Source organism: Malaclemys terrapin, chromosome 10, assembly GCF_027887155.1.
Source record: "Malaclemys terrapin pileata isolate rMalTer1 chromosome 10, rMalTer1.hap1, whole genome shotgun sequence".
Classification (NCBI taxonomy): Eukaryota; Metazoa; Chordata; order Testudines; family Emydidae; genus Malaclemys; species Malaclemys terrapin.
Window position 1 is genome coordinate 78,493,262 of NC_071514.1, and position 12,160 is coordinate 78,505,421.

General features: G+C 41.9%; 1 protein-coding gene across 1 annotated transcript in view; it reads left to right on the forward strand.

Annotated features, from left to right (window-relative positions):
• Nucleotides 1-1,589: 1,589 nt before the first annotated feature.
• Nucleotides 1,590-12,160, forward strand: part of WIPI2 (WD repeat domain, phosphoinositide interacting 2) — a 35,907-nt gene continuing 25,336 nt past the window's right edge. The window contains exon 1 of the mRNA XM_054041192.1: nucleotides 1,590-1,828. Coding sequence (XP_053897167.1) covers nucleotides 1,755-1,828 — 74 coding nt within the window. The 5' untranslated portion in view covers nucleotides 1,590-1,754. The remainder of the gene's footprint in view (nucleotides 1,829-12,160) is intronic.

Genomic DNA, 12,160 nt, shown 5'->3' on the forward strand with positions numbered 1-12,160 from the left:
GTTAACCCAGCTGAAAACACTGGGTCAAAAGCAAGCACCTCGCTGGAAACTTAGAAGCTTCCTCTAAGCCAGCGTTTCTCAAATGCAGCCACCAAGGGCTCTTCTTGCGGCCACAGCCTCCTGGGTTGCGATGGGTGGTGGGCTGGAGAGGGGAGTGTGTGTCAGGTCGCAAAGTAGCCACCCACCCCCCTCCCTGGTGCAGCACCTTGGTGTTGGTTGCTGGCGCTGCCAGCAGGGGTTGGGCCCTGCCCCCTCTGGAGCCTCAAAAACCAGAAGACAAAGAAAAAGAACTAAAATATTATTATTTTCAATCATGACTTTTGGTGAGTTAACTCATGATTTTTTAACGTTAGAGGTTGCCAACATACCAGTGTTCAGGCCCTGAAACGAGCCCATAGTAGAAGCCACTGAAAAAGCAAAGGAATAGGACAGACTCCAGAGCTGCAGCTGAGCGGGTGAACACTATTATGGCAAGAAAACGAAGCCCCATCTTACTGATAGATGATCGCTGTGGTCTAATCGACCAGGGGCTAGCATGGAAGTTGATATACCTAAATTCTATCCTTAGCTTTGCAACTGAACTATCATGGGACTTTGGGCAAGTTTTTGTGCCTTTATTTCCCCATCTGCAAAAGGGAGTAATGTTTATTGTCCTTTGTATAGCACTTTGAGACCTACAAATGACAATGGCTATACAAGAGCTAACTCTGGTTATTAATGCTGCTGTTAACACTGAGGGAAACTGCTCCTCCCACAATTTTAGCAAGGTCTAGGAAGATATCTAGAAAACTGGGGAGTGGGGGTTGTAAACATGAATTCCTGATCCCACAGTTCAATAAACCAGGGTGTACACACCTGGATGTTCTTCACTGGCATGTTAGAAACCCATCTGGGTTTCTGTTACTTGTATTCTGGTGGTGCCTAGAACCCCTTCCCATGCCCCGGAGATTGGAGCCGGATTGTGCCAGGCACAGTACAAACACAGGAAGAGACAGCCCCCGCCTGAGGAGCATAAAAACTATATAAGACAGTGGGAGGGAAAACGGAGGCCCAGCGTGGGGCCAATGAAATAAGGGTCCCTTCAAATAAAAGGTGGATAGTGACCCTAGGCAAAGTGACTTGCCTAAAGCAGAGCCAGAAATAGAACCCAGGGCACCTGTTCAGTGGGTATTAGTCATGGGATCCCAGCCACCAGGATACCCACCTGAGCAGGTGTTATCAGGGGCCCCACTAAGAGCAGAGCATCATGCAGCGATTAACACACCCATCCCAGCCTTAAGAAGGAGACAGGGAAACAGAAGTAGGGTGCCCCCATAACTGACAGCCTCGTTAGGGTCTGCGGGAAGCAAACCCACTCCTGCGAACCGCAGCGCGCCACGTCTCCCATCCATCCGCTGACCCAGCCAGAACCCACTTAGCTTGGGACAGCTGCGGGCCGCCCTCTAGCAACGTGCCCCGCGAGCGCATGCGCAGTTTTCAAACGTAACCGCGAGCCGCCCGCACAAACGCCTGCGCACCAAGGTACGGTGGCCGGGCGGTAGCGGAGCGCCGACAGCGCCTGTGTGGATTGAGAGGTTCTGGGGAATGGGGGCGGGATGGCGCAGGCGCGCTCGGACTCCGGCCAGCGGAGCGTAAACAAGGCGCTGGAAGGGATGAGGGGGCGGTCGGAGTCGAGCGAGGCCCGGAGCCGCTGAGGCTGAGCCCGCACCCCCAAGCTCCCGCCGGCCGGGGGTCCCGCCGCCCAGGGAGGCGCCATGAACCTGGCCAGTCAGAGCGGGGAGGCCGGCTCCGGCCAGCTGCTCTTCGCCAACTTCAACCAGGACAACACGTAAGGGGGGGGCGGAGCGGGCTGGGGGGCGGGGGGCAGCTCGGGGTGTCGCTGGCAGCGGCCGTGACCTGGGGGCGGGGGGGGGGCGGCCGCGGCGGGAGCCTGGGCTGGGTAAGGGGGCGGTGCAGCCTGTTTCTCGTGCCCGGGGGGGGGCGTAGCCCGCCTTGCTCCGCTGCCCGCGGGGGTGTGCTCCCCCCCCCCCAGCACCTCACCCGTTGGGAGGCTGTTGCTGGAGTGTGCCCTCTTCCTCGTCAGCCCTTGCTTCCCCCCCCCCCCCCCGGCTATTGCTGGAGGGCGCCCCCTCCACAGCCCTCACTCCCAGAGGTGCTGGAGCTAGGAGTGCGGGGGGGGGAGTGGTTTCCATCTTCTACTGGGTTTACAATTTGGTTCAATGGCTCTTAGCACCTCCCCTGTGCAAAGTGTTCCAGCACCCAGCTCGCTCCCCATCCAACTCTTCTGCCCCCATTGGATAGGATACTTGCCTTTTTTTGAGCCCCTCACTCACTCCCCCAATTCGGATCAAGAAGGATGCACTTCTGTTTTCAGTTCCCCCCCGCTCTTAAGATAATGCTTCTGTAAGTGCTTTTGGTCCATAGACTGCAGTGCTTGTCAGAGCTGGGTCAGTATCATTTTCATTTTACAGCTGAGGAAACTGAGGCACGGAGAGGTTAAATGACTTTGTTGTGGTTATGCAGTAAATCTGTGGCAGGTGCAGGCATAAGGCCCAGTTTGTCATATGCAATCTTGAAGGGTAACATACAAGTAGGGATGTTTAGCAAGCTCTCCCTCTTAACGCCACAAAGTTTGCCTGGTCTGTGATGTGGTTACCCTCACGTGCATCTGACGAAGTGGGTATTCACCCGCGAAAACTTATGCGCCAATACATCTGTTAGTCTTAAAGGTGCCACAGGAGACTCTGTTGCTTTTTACAGATCCAGACTAACACGGCTACCCCTCTGATACTTCTTTTAGTTGTTATCCTTGAGATGTGCTCCTCCCTTTGGGTCTCCCTTGGATGTCTCCCTTGTTCACTTTCTGGTGTCCATTCTCTAGGAGAAGGTAGTGTTTTGGGTAGACTGCGGGATGGGACCCTAAGGAGTTAGTGAGGCTTAGGTTTGCAACTCATTGTGGTTGTATTTTCAGGTAACTTTCTCTTAACCCTGTCTCTGTGGTGTTGAAATAATGTGCAATAACTTTCAGAGATATTTCATTAGCAGATGCTTCCTTCAGTGTCTTGTTTTTCTCAAAGTGCATGGGCACCCTCTTTTCGTAAAGAACAACATGCTTCTTAAAAATGTCACTTATTTCTCTTGTGTTTTGGCTTCTAGCGGGTGGTAATACACTCCACATCACACTTATCTCCTGAATTATGTCCATTGTAACATAATGTTTTAGCTTTGTGTATGCGTCTCAGTCTCCTTAGCTGTGAAATACTGTTTTGGATGCATAATATAAATCCACAGAAAGTGGTGGTTGATGTGGTGGGGAGAAAAAATCCATACATATCGAAGAATAACATTGGAAAGTCTGACAGAAGTTTAATACTTACCATTTAAATATGGGTAACAAGAGAAAGTAGAGGTGATATGAATTATGTAAAGGAGGATTGCACTGTTGTAAATGGTTAAGAGATTAGATTTATGGGGGAATAACCAAAGGGAAATCTGGCATTGAGGGGAGTCCATCTTGGGAAGTAAGAGGAAAGGATCTGGGGTTGGGAGTATGAGTAGCTATTTTTTTAATGACTTGTTCTTTGGTAGATCTATAAATGAACAGTAAGAAATCAAATCTCTTTTTTCCTTGCAGCAGCCTCAAGTCTCTTGATCCCTTTTCAGCACGTATTGCTAAGTGTAGAAAACCCACTGAGATTGTGAAGGCAGTGGCGATTCTCTGTGGTGGCTTTATAAAATGAATGGAAATACTACTACATCCATAACCTCTGAAAGAGTAGGATATACTGTGAACTTGGTTGTTGTACTTGCATTGAGAATAGTGCAGGGAAACAATACAAATAGACTTGGAACAAGGGATTTAGGGGGAGGGTATCTAGTAATATGAAGGAAAAATAGCCTCGAGCATGTTGTAAGTAAATCATAAACTTTCTGTTGTATGTTGTTTCAAACTAAATGTGTTTCTGCAGCTTCTTTTGGGACATCATATTGTGTACCTTATTCAGCTCGGCATGCACTTCAGTGTACAGAGTATGCACATTTTTTGTTTGATACTAAGTACACAACTTTTTCTACCAGTCACTAGGTAAATCAAGTCAAAGGATAATAAACTAGAAATGATTTCTTCACCTCTTTCTATCACCATTTTAAAGGACTAGTATCTAACTTTTTTGAAGTTAAAATATGCTGTCCAAGTTGACAAGTCTAAAAACTTTACTCTTTAATTAGGAAGCAGATTTATTGATAGCTGGCCCAACTTGAAGTGGATATATAAAAATAAACATCCTCAGTATATAAAACAGCAAATCTTAAAGGCTTCTGTTGAAAAAGCAATTCCCTTATGAAATGTTGATCCAGTGTGTCATAAGGGACCTAATAGCCAGGATGTGTTCTAAGTCTAAAGTTGTAAATAGATTTGTTTAAAATTGAATGAAGGTATTGGAAATTTACTGCACCACTCAGTTAACTTGTATTTTAGTGTTTGCATATAAAATCCAGAAGTTAAGATTTTGAATTTAATATAGTTCCAAATTTCTGTGGAAAAGAATGATCTGAAGGTAGAAGAAGATGGGAAAGAGCTGTCCTTAGGGGGACAATTAATTGTTTCATTATGTAGGCGGCAAATACAGCATACCTGACTGTAGGTGCACTTGGTACATACTTACTGAAGTTGGAATGTTGGAACTTCAAAGAATACTGCCAATACACAAGTTGCTGTAGTGTTACATAGGGTTTTTCAGTTTAAAAAAAAAAAAAAAAAAAAAAAAAAAAAAAAAAAAAATAATGGAGATATCCTATCTCCTAGAACTGGAAGGGACCTTGAAAGGTCATCGAGTCCAGCCCCCTGCCTTCATTAGCAGGACCAAGTACTGATTTTGCCCCAGATCCCTAAGTGGCCCCCTCGAGGATTGAACTCACAACCCTGGGTTTAGCAGGCCAATGCTCAAACCACTGAGCTATCCCTCCCCCCCATCCTGGAACTATGTTTCCTTAATCAAGCAGGTAGGTATCCCGCTTTTCATTGTCTTTCTTAGAAAATAGCATTTTAAAAGTACTTTCACAGGTGCCTTGTGTAGTGACACAGTAGCTTCTAGTGATTTAGGCACAATTCACAAAGATTTTACTTGCCTTTTTATCAGAAAATGAGCACATGGCTTTAGTTTTATTCAACACCTAAAGTCTGTCTTGGATTGGGAATGTTTTGGTGCTGGAATTTGGGATTTTTGCCTAAAAACTACCCATGCACACCTTTGATGCTCTAATGAGAAGAATTCTTTCTCCTGCTTCCTTTTGGGGTAGTTTTCACTGAATGTGTCAATTTCCCTTTTAGCTCTACCATTGCATAAATCAGCATGACTTGGTATTCTCTGATTAGGAAAGACTGGGATAGGTTGGAGGGGGCTGCATATCAGGATTCTGGTGCATTAGCACTGCTACGTAATGGAAGCTTGCAGGCAATCTGAGTGCTGTATCCATAACCTATCCCAAAATATAAAATCTTAAATATGTAGGTTCATAAGGGAGTGTTTTGTGCTTGTTTTTTGGACAGATTAATATATTCCTTTTGTGGTTTTAAGTTTTTTATATGAATTTCCACAGGGTATAAATTTTTACATGAAAATTTAAGGTTAGTTACAGTGTGTAATCTTGTAATTAAAGTGTAATTTACATGCAGTGACAAAATTTGGTGAAACTGTCTGGAAATGATGTTTTGCAGTACCTTAATTTGAGGCCTCTGCTATTTCAAATGTGTACTAGAAAGCCAAGACTTCACATTAGACTGCCTGTGAAATTTGTTGTTTTTTCTTAAAACTAGCTGAATAATAACGCCAATTTTTTTTCTAAAAATGTTGAGCTTAATTGTAATTCTTGTTTTTAAAATAAATTCCTCCATTTGGACAGACAATTATGCCAACATTTATCTAGGTTTGGAAAAAAAAAATTTCCAGGTAAGAAATAAAGTCCTGAGGAAGGATTTATAATGAAAATGTTGACATAACTTTAATTATAGTTTTTCACTCTATGCATCCGAAGAAGTGGGCTGTAGTCCACAAAAGCTTATGCTGAAATAAATTTGTTAGTCTCTAAGGTGCCACAAGTACTCCTGTTTTTTTTTTTTTTTTTTTTTTTTTTTTTTTAATTATAGTGGTACTGACAGGCACCATCAAAATATTTTTCATCCCTAATCTCATTACTATACACTGAATCACATGAACCAATTATCAGTCTATAAATTTAATCATCCTGGTGTCTTGTTAGCTCTCTCTTTTTGCCTTAACCTCCCTTAATTCTATATTCGTAGCAAAAGCTTACACTTTTGAAATTATAGCATGCTCCAATTTGCTGATGCTCTAGGTAAACAAAAGTTGTCCTATAATATATTTGCATCTCCATACTTGTTGGGAATCTCCTCCCTCGGCTTTCAGAACACTTGCATTCCTGCCTGTATACTTGCAGGGAACACTGTGCATTCACCTCTTTGTCCTCTATTTTCCTCTGTTTGAGCTCTCTTTTCTGTCTTGCAGGATCACACATTATAGTAACTTTCCTTCTGGTCAAAGAGGGTTGAAGGCCAGAAGGAAAATTGGGGGGTGGGGGGGTAGAGGTATTTTCTTCAGACCCCATTGGTATCTCCTTAATGTCATCAGGAGCAGACATGAGAGAGGAAGTCACATGTCGAACACTTCCTGATTCTGCTGTCCTGGGAGAGTAGGCAGTTAAAAGGGGTACTCTTGATCGTCTGAAATTCTAATTAGAAGAGCTGGTCGTCTGCTTTGTGTTCAGAATTCAATTTTTGATCTGTCTCAACTTCCTCCATTCTACTGCTCAGTATAACGCTACAGAATTACAATAGGGAAGTGAATAATTTGATTTGAAACCCAAATCCAGCCTTTCTGAAAGTATTTCATCTTTTATACTCACTGTCTAAGCAAACATCAATTGCTGTTACAATCACACATTTAATTATACAAACACATTTAAGTATACACACTTGCCATTGCATATTAAAGGTAATCTGCAAATTTAAATAACTTTGCCCTTATTTTGCTGCTTTATGATATATAAAGAGAGCCTGAAAGAATTTTTTAAAAACATTACGAATATCAAGAATGTCCATTCTGGTCTTCCATGGTTTTGCTGCAGGATCTATCAAATGTCTTGAAGTCCGTGTATCATAAACTCTCATCTTAATTGAAGGGTGATGGTCTTGACTATTTATCAGATATCTCTGTAAAATGCTTATTGGTCACTAAAGCTAAACTGGTGTTAATTTGTTTTAAAACAGTTATGACTAAAAAATCTTTCCTCAATTAACTTTCATTTCTTGACTCTTTCTTTGGATGTCATTTCACTAGTTCTTCTTTCATCATAAGCCTTGTCTATATTAAGGAATTCTCTTCCAGAAATTCAAACGGGTTTTAAAACTGATCGGGGCACTGGTGTAGATCAGGCTGTAGTATTAGGAAAGCAGTTTTAACTAAACAAGTTATTAACATATCGTTTTGGCTGCTGAAGCCTTTTCTATGCTGCAACTGGTTAGACTTTGGGGGAAAATTTATCCTGGGATAATGTCCTCTGAGCTAGACAGGACCTGAATGTCTAATGTAAAAAAGCAAGGAAGAGAACATATTTATAAAAAAAGAGCCCAAAGAGAACTCTTTTAAGGCCTTCCTTATTTGTAGTGTAGAAGCAATAGAGGACACAAGTCAATTGCTTAGCTCTTTGCAGATCACCTATGACAGTAGTTCTCAAACTGGGGCTGCCGCTTGTTCAGGGAAAGCCCCTGGCGGGCCGGGCCGGTTTGTTTACCTGCCACGTCCACAGGTCCGGCTGATCATGGCTCCCACTGTTCACCGCTCCAGGCCAATGGGGGCTGCAGGAAGGGTGGCCAGCACGTCCCTCGGCCCACGCCACTTCCTGCAGCCCCCAGGCCTGGAGCGACAAACCGCAGCCAGTGGGAGCCGCGATTGGCCGAACCTGTGGACACGACAGGTAAACAAACCGGCCTGGCCTGCCAGGGGCTTTCCCTGAACAAGCGGCGGTCCTAGTTTGAGAACCACTGACCTATACAATATATATACACCCAGAAATAATTAAAAGTAATTATCACCGAGGATGGGAACACCTGTTGTGAATGACAATCTTGAAATTAGCGAGAAAATGAGGAAGGAAACGATGCTGCATCACAAAATGTACTCTGTTCCTTTGACAAATGTAATTGTAATAATTTATGAGCGTACATAGTACACTAGTAAAAAAAGCTGCATTTTGTAAAAGTAATGAACTCTTTGCTCATACTATAAAATTGTCTTTGAGACGTGAGGAGAGAGTGCTGTATGTGTGCAAATTACGGAGTAGACTAGTTAGTGTACAGTATGTACATAATTTATTATTAATAACTTGAAAAAATAGAATATATGAAGAAATTCTAATGGAGGACACTTATACCAAGTTAGGATATATGAAAAACACCTACAACATGTAGCATAATGTGTAAGAGAATTTTAACATATTAAAATCAATAACTGCTTTAAAAAACCTCTCAATTTCACACTAACTTGGGAATATTGGCAATAATGAAGGGACATAACGCCTAAACCATAAACTAAATTCCTGCTGTACTGTACCCTCTTCTTGGCAGCTGCTGCTCATGTGAGCACCAGCATAATGGATTATTGATCCTATACCCTTCCACATAGTTACATTATTTTATTCGGAAATTGGGGGAATCCTACTCTTTGCTTGGCAAAATGATTAGTCTTCACCGTGGGATGGGATCATTTAGACAGTGATTTCTGGTGTTTGAGGGCTTGTCTACCTGGGGAAGTTATACCAGTATGAGGCAGGGTGTGAATTTAAACCAGTAGAATTATACCACTGAAATTTCTTGTGCAGACATTCTTATTCCAGTACACGAGCGCCTTATTCTTTGTTTCATCACTTTGGAAGTGGTTTAAGCTAAGCTGCAAAAGTCATTCATATTCCTGAATAAGAGGGTATGCCTACATTGTAAAAAAACAACACACATCCCCTGTGGCAGCGAGTCAGAGCCCAGGTCAGCTGATTTGGCTTGTGGGGATAAAAATAGCAGTGCAGAAATTCAGGCTCAGGTTGGAGACCAGGTTCGAAGATCCTTCTTCCCTTACCAGGATTGAGAGCTCAGTCTCCAACCCAAGCCCAGACAGCTACACTGCTATGTTTAGCCCCGTAGCTTGAGCCTGAGTCAGTTGACCCAGGCTCCGAGACTCGCTGCCTTGAGTGGCTTTTTGCTGTGTAGATGTACCCAGAGCGTCCACACAAGGAGTTATACCAGACTTACTCGTGAAACTTTCCCATGTAGACAAGCCTTTAGTGACTTTTCCTGCAAATTGTGGACCCAGAAAGATACAATAAGACAGTTTTCTGCTCCAGGCCCCCACCTGGTGATGGGAGGACAGCTCTATGGTTTCCTTCTTCTGGCTCTGACTTTTGGTTTTGTTTGTTTTGTTTGTTTGTTGTTCTAACAATTTTACCACTCAGTATGTTGCCTACCCACAAATTTCAGTTGAGCTCCCTTAACCATGACGTCCTTGAAATGTGTCAGTTTGGGAAGGTGGGTCATTGTGTTTTTTTTTGTCTACTTCCTTACAGGGTGGATTTGATTTAAATCACTACTCAGGAAGACTTGATTTAATCATGGATTTCTACATAAAAGTGTATTCTTGTTAGTTGTTATAATCTTAATACATATTCTTCACAACTCAGAGAGAGGTTTCTTTTTTTAGAAAGTACACACTATACATTTTAAAGTGATTTATTTTGAAAACTTTTCAGATTAGTTTTACAGCTATATCAGAAAATGAATGATTGGTTATTTCATTTACCAAAAGTAATTGAAGCAGATATTTATGAAGTCGTTGGGAGGTGAACTATCTCCAATTCAACAGGTTAATCAATAGTATTTGGAGGATTTTCTTGCCATGCTAGGAGGAGAACATCACCAGATAGACATTTAAATTGTTTTATTTAACTAAAACAACAATGTGTTATATTCTGGATTTTTTTCTTCAACAGCAAACATAATATTTTAACAAAACAAGCATATGAATTTTTGAATTTAGTTGAATATTCAAGTTTTTAAAATCAGGTTTGTTTTTGTTAAAATTGTTTAACTAAAATAGTTAAATGAAATATTAAAAAAAAAATTAAATTGACTATTTCAGTGAGGTCAACATGAGAAATTTAAAATATCGGCTTCTGCAGCCAACTCAGTCGTCTTCATTCATTTTCCTGTTTGTTGATAATCTGGAAAAGAAAAACAAGCTTTCCTGCTGTTTCAGGTCCCAAATAATTTCTCAATTTGGAATGAATTAGTCTAAAGGAAGAAAATATTATTTCTACACAGGCAGACGAAGCTACTGCTGTTAAAAGTGAGATTATCACTTCAACAGTCTCTGAATCCAAGTGCTTAAGTGACTTCCACCAGTTCACTGTTGTGACTTTCTTTAAAACATCATTAGCAAACATATATTTCTTGAATGGTTCTTATTCCCAAACTGGGTCTCTTTTACGGCCTGCTGCCGTTATAGGTTTTCCCTGCTAGTGAGAGGATGGTCTGGTAGATCTCAAATCAATGAAGGCTACACTCGGAAAGACTTCTGGAATATGCTTCTCAGTTTCACTTTTGTTTCCACTGTCTGTCCCTCCCGTCTCACATTTATCTCCAGACTTCTCCTTGTCCAGATCTATTCCACCCCCAACAACCTTCTATTCATTGAACTTTTTGAAACTTTGCACTTTTAGAGAGAGGTAAGGGATTGACTGTGTGTACACAAATTTGCAGAGGGACAATAGGGTTGAGGTCTGTTATTTCTTGCCTCTATATTTATTTATTTATTTTTAAAAAATTGCTGTTAACAAGCATGTTATCTCTGGAGACACAAACCCACAGTTTGTGAACTGCAAAACTAAGCATTTCTGATGGAATCTTCTAGACTGAGCACTGAGTCATATTTGGTACATAGAAAGATTAACCTAAATAATCTATACAGAAGCCCCTGAAACCCCATAAAATTGGGTCGCTAATCCATGAACTATTGAAACTCAGGGTACATCCAGACAACCTACTGTATCGGCGGGTAGCGATCGATTTATCGGGGGATCGATATATCGATCCCTGAACGCGCTCCCCGTTGACTTCGGAACTCCACCGGAGTGAGCGACGGTAGCGGAATCGATGGGGGAACCGCGGCCATTGATCCCGCTCCGTGAGGACGGGAGGTAAATCGGAATCGAAACACCCCCCCCCCCCCCAAGTGTAGACCAGGCCTCATTTACAAAAGTTTTTTCTTAAACATTACATGAATATATTGTCTCATACTATAGAATTAGAATTTATAATCCCTATTCCATGACGAGATATCTGAGCTATAATGTCTCTTTATCTTTAGATGGGCTTTTTCTTCAAAAAGCATTTTATCAAAAAAATCAATTTTTTTTTTAAATCATTGATTTTTATCCATCCTGCTTCCTTAACATTTAAAGCCTTTTTTTTTAAGGGAGCAGGAGCGACAGGTAATCCAAATGACGACAAACTAGAACTACCCTTTCTGGTGTGTGTGGACCTGTCAATGGAATGGTGATACAACCATCTGCTATAGTGCCCATTTAAGATGTATAAATATAATACAGAAAGTTATGAGGTGTTGCATACGAAATATGAGATACTTCTCTATAAACTTGTTACTAGGAAGCAACAAACTGCCCATGAGGGAAATCATACTGGGTCCTTGTAACTCTGCTTCGTGACTCCATTTATTTGAAGCCAGTTACATGTTTGTGTGCTTTCATGAAGTGAGATTTGCATTGCCTTTCTATATCAAATGACTGTATCCTGTCTCTCTAGTTTAAGGGAAATTCTTGGTGTCTGACACAGCTGAAGAACTGAACTCATTGCATTCCTGATTTACAATCTTAGATGCTTTCATGGAATCCAGATAAACATTCACTGGACCCATCCTTATAAAGGTTAAAGAAATCCCATACATTTATTGGATGCAATCTGCTCTTTGGCCAACATATTTTCAATGTTGTCAAAAGTAAATTTAGTGTGTTTGTGGGTGTTTTCATAGAACAATGGCAACAAAAAGAAATTAATCTTTTTATACTCTCCTCGTATCTG